At 42.5% G+C, this 17,142-nt stretch overlaps 1 protein-coding gene across 10 annotated transcripts in view; it reads left to right on the top strand.

Annotated features, from left to right (window-relative positions):
* CACNA2D4 (calcium voltage-gated channel auxiliary subunit alpha2delta 4) overlaps positions 1-17,142 on the top strand; it is a 114,273-nt gene that overhangs the window by 29,971 nt on the left and 67,160 nt on the right. For 8 of the 10 annotated variants that reach the window (XR_005786804.1, XM_040462932.1, XM_040462930.1 and 5 more), the window contains exons 13-18: positions 925-1,058; positions 2,806-2,883; positions 3,667-3,747; positions 4,323-4,397; positions 7,500-7,586; positions 8,129-8,200. Coding sequence is in view for 9 of the 10 variants with exons in the window: in XM_040462932.1 (XP_040318866.1) it covers positions 925-1,058; positions 2,806-2,883; positions 3,667-3,747; positions 4,323-4,397; positions 7,500-7,586; positions 8,129-8,200 (527 nt within the window). In the remaining variant the exon portion in view is untranslated. The remainder of the gene's footprint in view (positions 1-924; positions 1,059-2,805; positions 2,884-3,666; positions 3,748-4,322; positions 4,398-7,499; positions 7,587-8,128; positions 8,201-17,142) is intronic. The other 2 variants (XM_040462931.1, XM_040462933.1) reach the window with 2 other exon arrangements.

The following is a 17,142-nucleotide window of genomic DNA, read 5'->3' as shown; positions in this document are numbered from 1 at the left end:
TGTCATGCCTGGCAAAGTTTCCAAATTGTGGTCAGGATGGACTCAGTCTTGCTCTTGTTGCTGTCCAGCAGAGCAAACAGACAAATCAGCCATCAGTGGTGATATAAACTGTAAGGGCAGAGGGGCACAGACCTTACAGGGGCTGGGAGAGTGATGGGAGAGCCACTTCCCCCATTTGGAGGTGGCAGGGATGGCTTCCTAAAGGAAGAAGTGTCTATGCTGAGATATAGAGAACGGTAGGAGTCAGCCAACATAGAGAGCATTAAAGAGTGTTCCAGAGAGAGTGAAGATCATGTTCAAAGGGTCTGAGATAAGAGCATGATGGGAATGGAAAGCAGTTTCACTTTTTGGAGGGTGGAATGAATGTTTTGTGGGAAGTGATGCACAATGAGACCAGACAGGTAAACATGTACTAAGGCATTCAGAGCCTTATAAGTCATTTGCTCTTTTAAATATCACTGTGGCTACAACCAAAAGTCTATTGCACCCCTCCCTGTAAACAAGGAAGGACAGTAGTCAGAGATAGGGGGGTTAGGGGACACCAAGCTACTGTCTTAGACTGGACCCCAATACAGAGCTGCCTGCAGGAGGGGGTGCTCTTGGGAGATGACCCTGTAAGGAAGTGAGGAGGGCATAATCATGAGAGGGTAAAAGAGCCACAAGGCCCCTGCTGCTCCTGTGGCATTTCTGGACTGAGAGGTCCCCCCACAGTTCTCCCAGATTAAGGCAGCACCACTGGCCTCCAGCTGCCCGCGGGAAAGGACACAACCTTGGGGGAAGTAGTTCCCTGTGGCCCAGGGCAGCTCCCAGTGAGAGCCCAACCTGTAAGCTGAGAGCAGCTGGGGGAGCATTTGTGGGCCCTGCAGAGTGATTCCAAGTTGAACCCCCAGCTTTTCACAACCACACAACCCTTTCCTCTGCCAGGCTACTATACACAGATCTCCACACTGGCAGATGCACAGGAGAACGTGATGGAGTACCTGCACGTGCTCAGCCGCCCCATGGTCATCAACCATGACCATGACATCACCTGGACAGAAGCCTACATGGACAGCAAGGTGGGGGCCTGACCCTGCTCCAGAGTTAGGGGCCCCAGGGAGTAATAGGTAACTTCCTGGGTCAGGAGAGGGGTGAGCAGAGCACCTCCTCAGGAGATGGCGTGAAGGGGTGAATACCTTCAGCCCACTAGAAGACCCATTGTATGCCACCCCCAGAGGCCCAGAAACCCTGTGAGCAGACATGCCCAAGGCTATTCTCCATGGATAGAACCCTTTTTCTCCAGACTTGTGCCACTTCTTCCCATTGTCCTCACCTCCTCATTGTTCTTCTCTCCTACCTGTTTCAGGAAGAAAGGTAGCCAACCAGTAATTCAAGATACTATGGCTTCATCAGGTGCTCCCCTTCCTGCACTTTCAGAGACTGCCTGTGGGTTGCAGTGATTTACACAAAGGAATAGATAGCCAAAGTAGATGAGATGTGTGGGGGCAAGAGGGACCTTCCTGGCACTTTTCAAATCATATCACATACATAGCCATCTGCTTCAGTGGTAGTCTCAGACTGGGATTGAGAGAGACCTGAACATAGTGGCTTAAATAAGAGAAAAGTGTACTTCTCTCTCATGTAAAAGAACTTTAGAGGTGGCATCCCAGAGCTGATGAGGAGCTTCTTGGTCATCAGGGACCCAGGCTGCTTCTTGCATCCCCTTGGTCAACCCCAGGGTCCTCCCGGTTCCAGTAGCTACTAAAACATTAGTTAACTGAAACTACTCACTTTCAGAAAACCTTACTTCCAAACTCTGAAGTGAAAAATCAGATGAGGAAGGGGAAGAGACTTGATGGTTAATGATCTATGCATAGTATAATGAATATAGACAATATCTTACTATAATTATGTAATGTAAATAACATCACTGCAATGGCAATCATGTGACAATATGTAAATGTATCAAAGCAACACCATAAGTTTACACAATATTATATGTCAAATATATTCAATTTTTTAAAAGTTATTCATTCTCCAAGAAAGTATACTATAGACTTCCATGGCTCAGCACCCTCCTTTGGTTGATCCTGATGAAGATCACACATATTAAACATACCTGTGCATGCCACCTGTGAGGACCTATCTTCATGATAAGAAGTGGTGCTTCATGGGGTGCTTGTGCAGACCCCCTTCCAAGGAGGCTGAAGGAGGCTGCACAATGAGATGAGGCAGTCAGGGAGGAGGGCCATTTGGGAGGTGTGGAATGATGTGGCTCTGGTGTTCTGAGTGACGAAGAGGTTGTGGGTCTGTCCCATGTGTGTTGGGAGTGACCCTGAGGTCAGCTACAACTATGCCTGCCCTTGAGCTATGCTTCCTCATGCATGTGCTTGTGTTTGTGGGTGGCTCTGTGTCAATGTCCTTCTCCCTCTTAACTGCCCTGGGCTGTCATTTGGATCCATAGCAGAGATTTCTGGGCATGTGTGTGATGTGCCCCTTCCATGGCTCATGCTCATCGTTGGCATGGCCAAGACAAGAGTACTTCATGAGCATGTTTGGGAGCTGGGTTGTGGGCTCTGGAGTTTTGACACTTGTCCTGGTTTAAGACTATCGTTGCTAAGAGACACTGGCCTGGTCCCCTTTCCAGCCCACCTCTCTCCTTCAGCATTTCTGCCAGCTGTCCTTTTGCAGAGAAGGGGAACCTCACTTGTGGTTTCGTCTTCCTGTTGGAAGGTGACACTTCAGCGATAGTTGACATTGGTGACTGTGGGTCCTCCACACTATGGACTCTGAGATCTCTGTCCTTTGCTTTTTCCTCCCTGGCAGTTATTCACTACACAGGCACAGAGCTTGATGCTCCTCACCACTGTGGCCATGCCAGTCTTCAGCAAGAAGAATGAAACGGTGAGTGGCTGCTCTCTGAGAAGTTCTAGAAGATTTTAAAAGTTGGGGTCCCTGGCTGGCATCATTAGACCAATGGTTCTTGATTGGATGGGCATCAGAACCACCTCAGAAGGGTTTTATATTCAGATTCCAAGCCCTATGCCCAACCATTTATATCAGAATCTCTTGGTTGGGAGGTGAGTGAGGGTGGGAGGTGGAGTGGGGTCCATACTTCCCAAACTCACCCCTTGATTCTGCTTAGTCATTTTGGGGTTGTCTTATTTCTCTGCACGTGGGACCACTGTCCTGAGGATATAAGGCTAGAAAAGTCACCTGCCAACTTTCTGGCAAAACAACACTTAGCCTACCAGTTTGGACAGCCTCTAATTTGTAAAGGCCTCTGGTAAAGGACTTTCTAGAACTTCCATCCTCTGGTCAGAAAATGTTTCCTTATAGGCCTTGTGTGTTCAGAGCATCCATAGATTATGGTCCTTCAGATTCTGATACTCAGCCTCTGCTATGAAAATTAATATTTTATTCAACTTTGTATTTCTTTTAAATATTATGATTTAAATATTAATACTGGAAATTAATCTTCCCTGGAGCTGAGATTTCTCCTGGGGCCTCTTCCGGTAGGTTCTAGATTTTTATTCCAGAGAGCTCAGCCTAAAATCCAACTGCAGAGGAAGGGTCATATAAGGAAGTGGCTTATATCTTCCAGGTTCTGGGAAGGCCAAGGGTCCAGTCCAGCCCTGTGCACAGGGAAGCCTGGCCTTCCCCTGAACCAGGTATTTTTCTTTCCAGCGATCCCATGGCATTCTTCTGGGTGTGGTGGGCTCTGATGTGGCCCTGAGAGAGCTGATGAAACTGGCACCCCGGTACAAGGTGAGCCTGGATCAGATGCCTGAGTGGGGGGTCACAGGCTCCCTGGGAGCTGTGCTACCAGGCTCAGGAGTCTTTTTGCAGGCATTGCAGCCAAGCCCAGAGTTGGGATGGGGCCCCTCAATCCCACCCCACAGAGAAGTACAGGCACTGAGCCTGGTGGCAGTGGTTTGGATTTCTGGGACCCTGTGTCACCACCAGCTCTGACTTGCTCTGTGGGCTTCAGAAAGTTCTTTCCCTTCCTGGTGCCTCAGTTTTCAATCTGCTCCTCCATGCCATGCAGTCCTGTTTGGGGAACAAATGAGATTAAATCATCAAAGCACCTAGATAGAACATGTGATGGGGAAGAGGCTGAGTAATCATATGCATTATTGTGGCTGCTACAAACACTAAAACTTAGAAAGGAATTTAGACTCAATGGCTAGAAGCATGACGCTGGCTCAGTTATATTCTTATTTGAAAAACTCACTGCTGTGAGCTGCCATCTTTAATAGTCCTGCAATCCAACCCTCACCCAGCTCCAGTTCTCCAGCCCAAACAACAGGTCTGACGCCCCTCAATCCCTGTTGTTTTGGCAGCTCGGAGTGCATGGATATGCCTTTTTGAACACTAACAATGGCTACATTCTCTCACATCCTGACCTCCGACCCCTGGTAGGTACAGATCTTACTTGCATTGGGATCTTGACTATATGGGATTTGGGGACAGTTCATAAAATCAGTTAAAACAATGAACATACATTGGGCTCCATTTAAGAACCCAATAGATAATATAAGAAAAAAAATTTAAGTCATGGTTTCCATCTTCAAACTGTTTGTAATCTAGCAGGAAAGACAAAACAAAAAAATAGGTGAACTGATTAATGAACAGTCCAGAAAGCATATAATGAAATGTGCAGTTTTCCCTGAAGGACAAGCTTCCACTTACATTCCTGTCACTGCCTCAGTTGCTCCACACTCCTCTTGGAGTCTTACAGTGGTATCAGCAGAACTCCAGGGACTGCCCCCTCCTCAAGGGGGTGTGAACATTGAGTTAACAATAAAAATGGCAAGGGAAGAGTCTCATGAGAGGTGGGGGGGGGGAGGGGCAGTAAAGCTGAGGCTCCCCAGAGTTTGTCTTGGGATGATATGTTCCTTAGCACTCCTGCCTCCTTCCTAGCTCGCTCCATCCTGATGCATGGGGCTGGGAACATTTTCACATGCATTCAACAGAACAACTGATGACCAAAAAAGTTGCATCATTCTATCTAAAAGTTCTGCCTCCAGCACTAGGGGCTCCCTGATGACTCTGGTCTGGGCACTTGGCTGCTATTGATGACAATGGCCACACCTTTCAGTGTGATTGTTCAGGGAAGTAGGAAGAAGGCAGTTAAGTCCTACAGGAACCTTAGCCCTAAATTGAACCTTAGCACTAAATTGAAATGGCAGCTGAAGACAATACCAAGCAGAGCATCTTTGTGAGAACTTACTAAGGGGCTCATCTGCCCCAGGTACCACTTGAAGAAATCATTCTAAGCCAAATTCCATTTCAATTTGGTTCAGATAGATACTGAGTGTCCATAAAGCAACTGACTGAGCTATTTAAGGCAAAATATAGAAGTTCATAGTAGAGATCAGGGCACACTGGAAGCCATGTTGTCTTCCCAATTCAGACTCTACTGGGCAAGCATCTGAACCCATAATGGGTCACTGACCTCTACCAGTGGGTTCTATAGGGAGCATTCCCAGTGGCAATAAGATGATTCACTAGGAAAAAAAAATAATATGTCAATCATGGAGCTGACTTGTAAAATTGAAGGGCAATGGTCAGAAACTCATTGGTCACCATCTATATAATCTAGATGAATATAAGACTTCAACCAATCAATTAATATTGTGGACCTACTGGGTGCCTGACCTTATAACACTCTGAGAATACTATAAACAGAAGGTTATATCTAATTAAGGAAATAGAGTATACACAAATAGACTTGAACAAATGAAACGATTAGAGAAAAATAGCATGTAGAATATTATTACATAACAAACATTATTATGTAAAGCCACCATGATGAGATTCCTAAGGAAAGCACTATCAATTTGTGGTAGGTATTAAGAAGAATAACAGTTAATTTAAAAAATAAAAATAATAGAGGATTTGCCTAGTAATAAACTGAAAGTGGATCAAGAGCCATACTTCTGGCCTGAAATCTCTCTGTCTGTGCTCCAAGTTATACAAAGTAGAACTGTGGTTTTAATAAAATGAGCTAAAGATGATCTTTCATGTATCATCAGGAATTAGAAAATAGAAATGAATGACGAGTATTGCACCTTACTCAAAAGAAACAGATCTGGTGTAAAATATGGCAGGGCAGTGCTGTTTGCTATAAGCACAGCTTCACCAAGGCCAAGAACAGAAGCATCATCCAAGCATGGGTGCAGAGAAAAAGAGAAGAATGAAAGAATACTACTGGGGCCATTATCATGCAAATCTCCCAGAAATAAGGTGACACTTTCTTGAAAAAAGAAAAAACTGGCAGAAGCAAGATACACAGTGATAGGGGACTTCAGTCTTTTAAGCATCTTCAGGGCCCCATTCTGCTAAAAGTAGACCCTCTGATTAATTCTTAATTTACCCTGACAATAAACCATCCTGTTTCCTTTTTTGATCTATTATTAAACTAAACCTGGGAAGTGCTGCCAACCTAGTAGCAGGTACCTTGACAATATCTGTCTTGGTATCAGAGAGAGGGTGGCAGGGAGAGATGGAAGTCAGGGCCAAAAAACAACAACATTCAAAGACTTGATTAATGGCTCTATGTCAAGCTGGAGGGAGGTCTTTATTAGGCACTGTAGAATCTGCCTGTCCTTGGCTTTGTCCCATTCAAGAATTCAATCAAGATGAAAACATAGAAATCAGATGACACCAAGTCTGGAAGGTGTGGATAATACATTAAGGGAGGAAATTAGTATTCAGGCAGTATTATAAACAATGGGCTGAAACTAACAAGACGAATATATTAGGATGCATGGAAAGTTCTGCAAAATATTCAATGCTCAAGCATAATATTGAAAAGATGCAATTTAACAGTGTACCATGTGAGGAAGGCCAAGGGCACTTAACTGACTGAAAACTCTATTTGGGCCATTAGGGCAGTGTAGCTGCCCTGAAAATCCAGTAGAATCAGAGGCAGCAGTCAAAGCCATACGATATTTTGGTCCACACAGGTCACACCCACACTACACTGGTCAGAACCCCATCTAAAATATTGACTTTCGTCCTGGGCACTTCATTTTGGGAATGACGTGGACAAAGTAGAGCATATTCAGAGGGACCTGAGGGATCTACAACCTGAGAATGTTTAGCTTATAGAAGTGAAGTCAGGAGTAACAAGCACCTTCCAAACCTTAAGAGTTGTCAGGTGGAAAACATTATGTGCAGCTCCAGAGAAAGAATAAGACCAATGGGTAAAAGTAACAAGGAGCCAGATTTCAGCTCTGTATGGGGAAGAGCTTTCTAACGATTTAGAGCTGTCCAAAACCAAAACAGGCTGACTCACAAAATAGGGAGCTCCTCATCATGGGAAATACTCAGAGGCCGTGAAACCATCTGTCACAAATGTTGGGAAGGGAAATGCTGCATCAGCTGGAAGGTTGACCCAGATAACCTTTAAAGAATCACTGAGATTCTTTGATTTTATGAATATATCTGTAAGGCTTTATAGCAGGGCCTTATGTTTTAACCTCATGTCTTTCTTCATGACCTGCCCACTCCAGTACAGAGACGGGAAGAAACTCAAACCCAAACCTAACTACAACAGCGTGGATCTCTCTGAAGTGGAGTGGGAAGACCGAGCTGAAACCGTGAGTGGGGAAAGCAGGAGAAATAGAAGCTGGTGTAGCTCTACAGCCAGTACTCAGGCCAGCTGTGGGGCCATGAGCTCTGAGACCACCCTGTTCCTCCCCATGGAGGCTTTCCAAGTCCAGACCAGAGGCAGTTCTGTATTACTGCTGTAATAACATAGCAGTATCTTACTGAATCCCAGGGGGTGCTGAGGCTGAATGAGCCATGTCTGTAAACCACAGAGGCTGAGCTCCAGTGGTATTTCATTCTGACTTTTGGGGTCAATAGCTCATTCAGAAAAAACTGTGTCTCAGTAATATGGCACTATGTTCTCTCATACATCAGTGTACTTGGGAGCATTATCTCGGTGAATGCCTGGAACTATAAGCTGAGTGGAACCTAGAATCATATCTATGTTCCCTCCTGTGTATTCTGCTTAAAGGAAAAAGGGAAGAACTGAAACTATTCCTAGGGATCACCTCCAGTCTGGTCAATAAAGCTCAGTGCCTTCCGCCCTCCAGTGTGAGCCAGGGAACTAATACCATTATCTTTCCTCTTGAAGCTGAGAACAGCCATGATCAATGGGGAAACAGGGTCTCTCTCTATGGACGTGAAGGTTCCACTGGACAAAGGGGTAAGGTGCTCGAAGGAAAGAACCAGGGTCTGGTACCAGGAAGGTAGCTTCCCAGTTGATTGAGATTTGGGGAGGTGACAAGGGACTTTGACCTAGCTTAATTAGAGCTTAAGTCTTGAGTGCTTGCTGTAGTCTATGGGGCTTGACTAGAGAGTATATCCAAAATGTGCATCAACCCCAGAGAAACGTCAGGCCACAAAATGATCAGTTCTTTGGAGACTACCAAGAGAAGCAGTAGGTTTAGCTCAAGGCATTTACAACGCTTTTTTCTTCCTGATGCTGCCTGCTATTTGGCTCTTTTGTTGTTTGTTATGGAAAGGGGAAAAGCAACAGTTAATTTTATAAATTGTTAGCAACTCTTGAAATCGTGTTATATGGGAAGAGGTTGAAAATAATTGCCACTCCTTAGAGCTGATTTTCATCCACTGTAACCACAGATAGTCAAGAATCAATACACTCACTGATGCCATTGCTGTCTTCCCAGATCTACACATCATTTATAAAAGATCATTTCATCTTCTCATTTAAAAGGTTCCACTGCATTTGTGGTGAATTTTCATTGTCCCTTGACATATTTACAAATGTCACCTCCTCCCTCACAACCACCCCCACCTCCTCCTCTTGTTGCCCATCTGCCTCAGCTAAAAGAACACAGGCATCTGTCTGCAACAATTAGACCCAAGTTCTTCCACAAACACAAACCTCCATGGAAGCCAAACAAGAAAGCATTGGAAAAGAAAAGCAATTCATTGCATTCCCTTTAGACACATGGGCTGAATTTCACTGGGACCAGTATCTGATTTCTGTGGCAATTGCCTGCTTTTTATAAGCTCTTGACTGAGAAGAGCCTCCTTTAGGCAGACTGGACAATATCAATGATGTCACCAGTTATAGCAGCTCTTTCTCCTGATCCAAAAGAGTAAAGGTTTCTTCCATGTACCTCCACCTTTATCCCAACAGACTCTTGCTTACAGGCATGAAGGAGCTCTTCCTTAGCCCAGCCCAACCAAAACATTTCAGGTAGCTATAATGAAAATTTTAACATGCACATGGCAGACAGCAACTCCCAGATAGATTGGAATATAGCTATACTATATCTAATTCAGACTGACTTACAAAGTAGGTACAGTGTGTCTTCTATTCTTTCCTCCCAGTGCCCAATGTTCTCATGCTGCCTTCACACTTCTCAAAGCCACCAATTGAGCAAGAGTTCTAACCAGATCCAGACAGTCTGAACTTCTCCTCAAATTTCTGCCCATCCCTTTGAAATGTGTTCATTGCTGATAATAAACCATCCAGGTCAAATGTGCTATTTAACAAAAGCTTCCAGACATGTGGGTGCTTTAACATGAAGTAGGGTGATGCAGATCATGATCATGATATAATGCACATCTCATAGCACATAGGTGTTCATGCCTTACTACTACTACTAATAATAATAGTGGTAGCTAATATTTATTTGAAACTCGACTAAGCATGTTATAAGTATTCACTTAACATTCACAATCCTATGAAGTATATACTATCCTATCCCCATTTTATAGATGAGGAAATTTAGAGAGGCTAAAAACTTGCCCAGTCATCTAGATGATTAATTGCAAAGCCCTCATGTGTCTGATTCTAGACCACACAATTTTTTTTTTCTGAGAGAGAGAGAGAGAGAGAGAGAGAGAGAGAGAGAGATTGAGAGAGAGAATCTTAAGCAGGCTCCGCACCCAGACTGGAGCCCAACATGGAGCTTGATTCCACAACCCTGGGATCATGACCTGAGCTGATTTCAAGAGTCAGATGCTTAACCAACTGAGCCACTTAGGCATCCCTAGACCCCACACTCTTAACCACTAATGTTTAAGGCTTTTTTGTAGGAGTAGCCCTGAATTCTCTACTCACTCTCCAGCCTTAAAGACTTCCCAAGAGTCTCTTTAGAATTCTGTTTCCATCTTTAAAATTCAATTGTCTTCTCCTCTCCCTCCACCTCATTATATCATAACTCAACTCTAATCTTTCATCTCTTTACTTCCATGCTCAGAAGCCATCACACCTGCACTGTGTGTGTAGGACATTTTGCTATGTGGTCACTACTGTGGTATCCAGCCTCCTGCTGCTCTGATCTATTATGAGGCCACTCTGCGATGTTGCTACATTTTTTTCACTACCAATTGCTCTGTCTGCCCAATGTGTCTTCTCTTTTTAAGAGTCACAGACAGTTCCATTGTTTTCTCGCCTGCCACTCTATCTCATCCTTCGCAGCTCAGTGGTGTGTCTCACCTCACAAACTCGTTCCTCACTAGAAACACTCTTCATATCTAGGCCAAGGGAAGCTTTCTTAAAGCATTGTGGGAATATCTGTCATCATTCAAGCCATCCTTCTGGCAGGTGTAGTTTGTTTTGTTGTTTTCTCTAGGGGATTTTACATGTATCCTTACTTCCCATGGATCAATTTAGACCTTTTTTCCTAAACACCAGACAGGTAAGTATGGTGGCATTCACAAGACAGTAATGGCAACCCAGCAAGATTTAGAGCAGGGCTCACAAACTCAAAAACCTATGGGGTCAGATAGGCTGTGTTCAGAAATGTGAGTAATAGAGACAAGCCTCAGTATTTGTGGTTCTGGGAACTGAAGAGTTACATGTATCATCTAAAGGAAACAACTAAGAATTTGTATTTTTTAATGTGCATTTAATTCCAAAAATATTGAAAACACAATCTGGGCCAATATCTAAGATATCAAATTGAAAGGAGTCCAGCTTTGGCTTGTAGGCCTCCTATTGGCCATTTTGATAGCTGTCTGTTTTCCCCAAAATGTGGACCAGTAACAGGTATCATAATTTCTAAACCATCAGTAGCATCCTGGGCAGATATCCTAAGACATGTTTAAAAGAAAAGACAGGGACACCTAAGTGGCTTAGTCAGTTGAGCGTCCAACTCTTGGTTTCAGCTCAGGTCATGATCATGGGATCAAGCCCTGCATCAGGCTCCTCACTGAGCATAGAGTCTGCTTAAGAGTCTCTCTCTCTCTCTCTCTCTCTCTCTCTCTCTCTCTTTCTCTTTCCCTTTCTCTTTCTCTCTCCCCCACTCACACACACACTCTCAAAGAATAAAAGGAAGGAAGGAATGAAGTTCATTAGTTTAACTTAAAACTTTATTTAAAAAAAAAGAAAAAGAAAGAAAAAACAGGTAAAATATCCTGAAGTATCTTATCCGGCACGCTTTTTATCATTTTCATCTTGTTTGATAGTTTAGAACAAATAATTAGCAGTGGGAGAGGAAGAGAGACAGACAGTGTTATTTACTAGCCTTTAGATTTTTCCAAGTTAGCCCTGCTGATGGGTGCATGGTGTGTATACACACACACACACACACACACACACACACACACACCAGCAACTGACATAGTCAGTTAGGACAGATTTGCCGCATATTCCTCCAGTACCTTCTAATCCCTATGCACTGGATTCAGGGGGGTAGCTCTGTAGCACTTTCTCATTCTCTCTGTGTGTTACACACTCACTCATTCACTTTTTTTTCCAGCAAAGGAAGGCAATATATTAAAGGAGGAGATTGTTTTGACACCTCTTTACTCATATTTTCCAAACCTCTCCAGTTCTTTCTTTCTGTTAACAAGGTTCAGAGACAGCACCACTCCTCTCTTCCTTTTGCCTCAGCCTTAAAAGATTATCTCAAAGTTATGATTCTAGTTATCAGGGAGCAGCTTGCAATAGACTAATTCTTCAGTATATAACAATTATAAATTTGAACAAAATATTAAAAAACAAACATTTAAGGACATGCGAAAGTGGCCAAAAGCAGGCAGAAGCAAGGGTTGAAGAAGCTTCAACCCTTGAATCAAGAGAACTACACTGGGTGAAACACACATTTATGTGGTTTTTTTTTCTTAAGGGATGCCCCAGTCTGTTTAAATGAAATAGCTATAATTCAAGCAGAAAGCTATATTTACCATCTTGAAGTATCAACTAACAGAACTTGGGCTCTCAGAGTGTATTGAAATGAAAGAAAATACCCTAGAAATAAGGGATCCTACAGGTGGGCTGGCCCTAATATATGTAAACAAACTACTCTCAAATTCTTGACTGACCTTAAAGTACATATACGCAGGGGAGACTCTAAGTACCCAGGGGAAAGCAACAGTTGAAAGAGTTGAAAATCAGAACAAGGATTTCAACTGTTGCCTATGGTAATGAAGACAGTTTGGAGTCTAAGTCACACCAAGGTGAAGAGGCGTGGTAAATACCTCAGGATTTTCTTTGAAAGCACAGAAGAGTTATGCTTTAGGAGCAAAAACTATGTCCCAAGACCAAGAGATTCACTCTAGACCTAACGACAAAGTTGAAACAGACCCACCCTAACAAAAATGTAAATCCAAGCTTCCACATGCTCAAGGTGATCAGCTAATTATTTATCTGCTGATTAAAATAAAAATCAACACTTGTCAGAGGAAGACAAGGTATCTCCAACCTATTCTTTACAATAGCCAGTATAGCATAAAAATTAGCAGGTGCATGAAGAAAAAGGAAAATGTGACAAATAGTTAAAAGAAAAAGCAGTCTTAGAAACTGACCCAGAGATGACCAGCTATTGGATTAGAAGGACTTTATAGCAGATATAACACATTTGCACAAGGAATTAAAGGGCAGTCAGAATGAGTGAATAAATGGAGAGTCTCAGCAGAGAAATGGTTGGGGTTTAATCAAAGTAGGTCCACTACAAGTGATATGAATATAGGGTTTTATGCCAGGGGTTAAACATTATGAGATTGTTATTGCTGGTAAAGAAGTTTGTAAGGCTGGTGTCTCTGCATCTAGTGGTGAGTTTGAAGTCATCATAGGTCAGTAGGACTAGCGATTTGAAAGGAAAGCTGGATGAAATGGTGGGGGGGGGGGTGCAGGGGAGGGAACAAGAACAGACTGAAACCCATGAGGAAAAATAGGAAGCATAAGCACAACTAAAACCCACATCTGTCTCTCACTACCTCTAATCTCAAGGATATGGGCAATCTGCAAGAAAGAGCTAATGCCATTCATGTGGAGCTGCACAGTCACCAGGCTCAGATCTCAGGAAAACTGAAGGAGGAGATCCAGTGGCAGCTGGGGAAAGTTTCTGTTGGGAAAGCCCAGAGATCAGAGCAAGCTGCAAGTGCTCGATATGCTATACTTACCTTTAGCGTGTAAAATGGCTGCTACTTCCCTTCTGCCTTACAAATCTCATGCAAACTTCTCTCTTGGCCAGCCCTAACTTGGAACCATTCAGGGAAGTAAGTCTGGAAATGTAGATCCAGCTTAGTTAATTTGACACAGTATATAAAACCACCACAAGAACCAAGTGGAAATTCTAAAACTGATGAGTACAATATCTGAAATGAAATTTTTACTGGATGGGCTTATCAGCAGTTGGAGGAAAAAAGGACAGTGAATTTGAAGACAGATAAATAGAAATTATCCATTCTGAAGAACAAAGAAAATTTTGAAAAAATGTTTGAAAAAAAAATTATCCCTCAGTTACCTATGGTCTGGCATTATGTCCTTAGAGTCCCAGAAGAAGGGAGAAGAAATGGAACAAAGGTATTTGCAAAAAAGAATGCCCCAGATATCTTGAATTTGGTGAAAAACATCACCCAGAAGATATAAAATTTTCAGCAACCCCCCAAGCAGATAAAAAGAAAAAGAAACCACATCTAGGCTCACCATAATATACCAGCTGAAAATCAAAGATATAAGACAGTCTTAAAAGAAGCTAGAGGAAAGCAGTAATAAAATTATGGCTGACTTCTCATCAAAAACAATATAAAATAAAATGTTTTAAATGCCAAAAGGAAAAAAAAACTCTCAACCCAAATTTCTATGTATGGAGAAAATATCCTTCCAAACGATGTGTATTTAGACATTTTCTTATAAAAGAGAACAGAGTTTATCACCATCAGATCTGCCCTATAAGAAATGCTTAAGGAAGTTCTTGAGGCTGAAGAAAAATGACACAGATGGAAACTCAGATCTATATGAGGAAATGAACAGCACTGGAAATGGTAAATGTGTGCACTAATATGAGACTTTTTTGAACTCCTCAAAAAGACAACTATTTAAAGCAAAGGTTTTGAAATTGTATTGTAGGGCTTATAATGTACCCAAGTATAAGATAAATGGCAATGATAGCACATAGTGGAATTATCCCAAGAATATAAGGCTAGTTTGACATTCAAAAAAGTCAATTAATATAATTCATTACATTAACAGCATAAGGGAAAAGCGCCATATGGTCATCTCAATAGATGCTGAAAAAGCATTTGACAAAATTTAACTGGAAACAAAAGGAAACTTCTTCAATCTGGTAAAAGGCATCTATGAAAAGGCTAACTTTAGGGGCGCCTGGGTGGCGCAGTCAGTTAAGCGTCCGACTTCAGCCAGGTCACGATCTCGCGGTCCGTGAGTTCGAGCCCCGCGTCAGGCTCTGGGCTGATGGCTCGGAGCCTGGAGCCTGTTTCCGATTCTGTGTCTCCCTCTCTCTCTCTGCCCCTCCCCCGTTCATGCTCTGTCTCTGTCCCAAGAATAAATAAAAAATGTTGAAAAAAATTTAAGAAAAGGCTAACTTTAAATGGTGGAATATTAAACACTTTCTCCCAAAAAGTGTGAACAAAGGAAAGATGTCTGCTTTCACCACCTCTGTTCAACATTGCACTGGACCCTGCAAGGATCTATCCTTACAATAGGTAAGGAAACAAAAGGCACAAAAATTACAAAGGAAGAAGTAAAACTGTCTTTATTCATAGACAAGATGATTGTTTACACAGAAAATTCCAAGAATCTGCAAAACAACTACTAGAACTAACAGATAAATTTAGCAAGTTGACAGAACACAAGATCAATACTATAAAAATCAATTGCATTATATATATCAGCAAACAATTGGAAATAAATTATTTTTAATTTCAAATTTCAATAGCATCAAACAACATAAAAAACTTACGAATAAATTTAACAAAGTCATATATGACCTCTACGCTCAAAACTGCATAATGTTGCAGAAAGAATGTCAAAAAGTTAAATTAATAAAAAGATATAACCATGTTTACAGGTTGTTAGTCAATATTGCTAAGTCATCCATTCTCCATCCATCAGACTGACCAGTAGATCCAATACAATCCCAATCAAAATTTGAACAGACTTATTCTAGATATAGCATAAGAAGTGAACAGGAGAAGGTGATTCTAAAACCTATATGAAAATGTAAAGGACCTAAATAATGCCCAAAATGACCTTGAAAAATAAGAACAAATTTAGATGTTTCGTACTATGTGATTTCAAAACTGACTGTAAACCTATAGTAGCCAAGCAGGGTGGTATTGACATAAAAATAGACAAAATAGGGGCACCTGGGTGGCTCAGTCAGTTAAGCTCCTGTGACTCTTGATCTCAGCTTAGGCCATGATCTCATGGTTCATGAGATCGAGCCCCACACTGGGCTCTGCACTGACAGCACAGATCCTGCTTGGGATTCTTTCCCTCTCTCTGTCCCTCCCCTGCTTGTGCTCTCTAAACAAACAAACAAACAAACAAACAAACAAAAAGAACCCAGAATAGACGAAGGGATAGAGAATCCAAAAATAAACTTACATATTGTCAACTGATTTTCAACAAAGCCACCTTGTCAAATCAATGTAGAAAGGAAAGTCTTTTTAACAAATGGTGCTGGAACTACTAAATAAATGTATGAAAAAAATAAATAGTGAGCCATATCTCACACCATAAAAAAAATTAACTTGAGGGGCACCTGCATGGCTCAGTCAGTTGAGTGTAGGATTCTTGATTTCAGGTCAGGCCATGATCTCACACAGTTCATGGACTTGAGCCCCATGACGGGCTCCAGCCACTCTGGCAGTGCACAGCCTGCTTGAGATTCTCACTCTCCCTCTCTCTCTGCTCCTCCCCTGCTCTCTCTCAAAATGAATAAACTTAAAAAAAATTTTTAAAGAAAAATTAATTTGAGATGGATCATAACCTCAATGTAAAAGCAATAAGTGTTAGTCTTCTATAAGAAAACATAGAAGATCGGGCGCCTGGGTGGCGCAGTCGGTTAAGCGTCCGACTTCAGCCAGGTCACGATCTGGCGCTCCGTGAGTTCGAGCCCCGCGTCGGGCTCTGGGCTGATGGCTCAGAGCCTGGAGCCTGTTTCCGATTCTGTGTCTCCCTCTCTCTCTGCCCCTCCCCCGTTCATGCTCTGTCTCTCTCTGTCCCAAAAATAAATAAACGTTGAAAAAAAAATTAAAAAAAAAAAAACATAGAAGATCTTTACGACCTGAAGTTATCCAAAGGTTTCTCTTTTTTTTTTAAGTTTATTTATTTACTTTGAGAGAGAGTGGGGGGTGGGGGGAAGAGCAGAGAGAGAGGGAGAGAAAATCCCAAGCAGGCTCCACACTGTCAGCATAGAGCCCAGTGTGGGGCTTAGTCTCACGAACTGTGAGATCATGACCTGAGCCAAAACCAAGAGTCGGAGGCTTGACCGACTGAACCACCCAGGCACCCTTATCCAAAGATTTCTTAGATAAAACATGAAGAACACGAAACATAAAATAAGATTTGATAAATTGTATTTCATCAAAAGCAACAAGTTCTGCTCATCAAAAGGCACCATTAAGAAAATGAAAAAGCGGGGCGCCTGGGTGGCGCAGTCGGTTAAGCGTCCGACTTCAGCCAGGTCACGATCTCGCGCTCCGTGAGTTCGAGCCCCGCGTCAGGCTCTGGGCTGATGGCTCGGAGCCTGGAGCCTGTTTCTGATTCTGTGTCTTCCTCTCTCTCTCTGCCCCTCCCCCGTTCATGCTCTGTCTCTCTCTGTCCCAAAAATAAATAAACGTTGAAAAAAAAATTAAAAAAAAAAAAAAGAAAATGAAAAAGCAAGGCTCAGACTGTGTCCAGAATGCATAAAGAACTTG

This window comes from Herpailurus yagouaroundi, unplaced genomic scaffold (genome assembly GCF_014898765.1).
Source record: "Herpailurus yagouaroundi ecotype Mexico unplaced genomic scaffold, PumYag 355, whole genome shotgun sequence".
NCBI lineage: Eukaryota > Metazoa > Chordata > Mammalia > Carnivora > Felidae > Herpailurus > Herpailurus yagouaroundi.
Note: the sequence above shows the minus strand (reverse complement) of the source record. Positions and strands in the feature narration are given on the sequence as shown.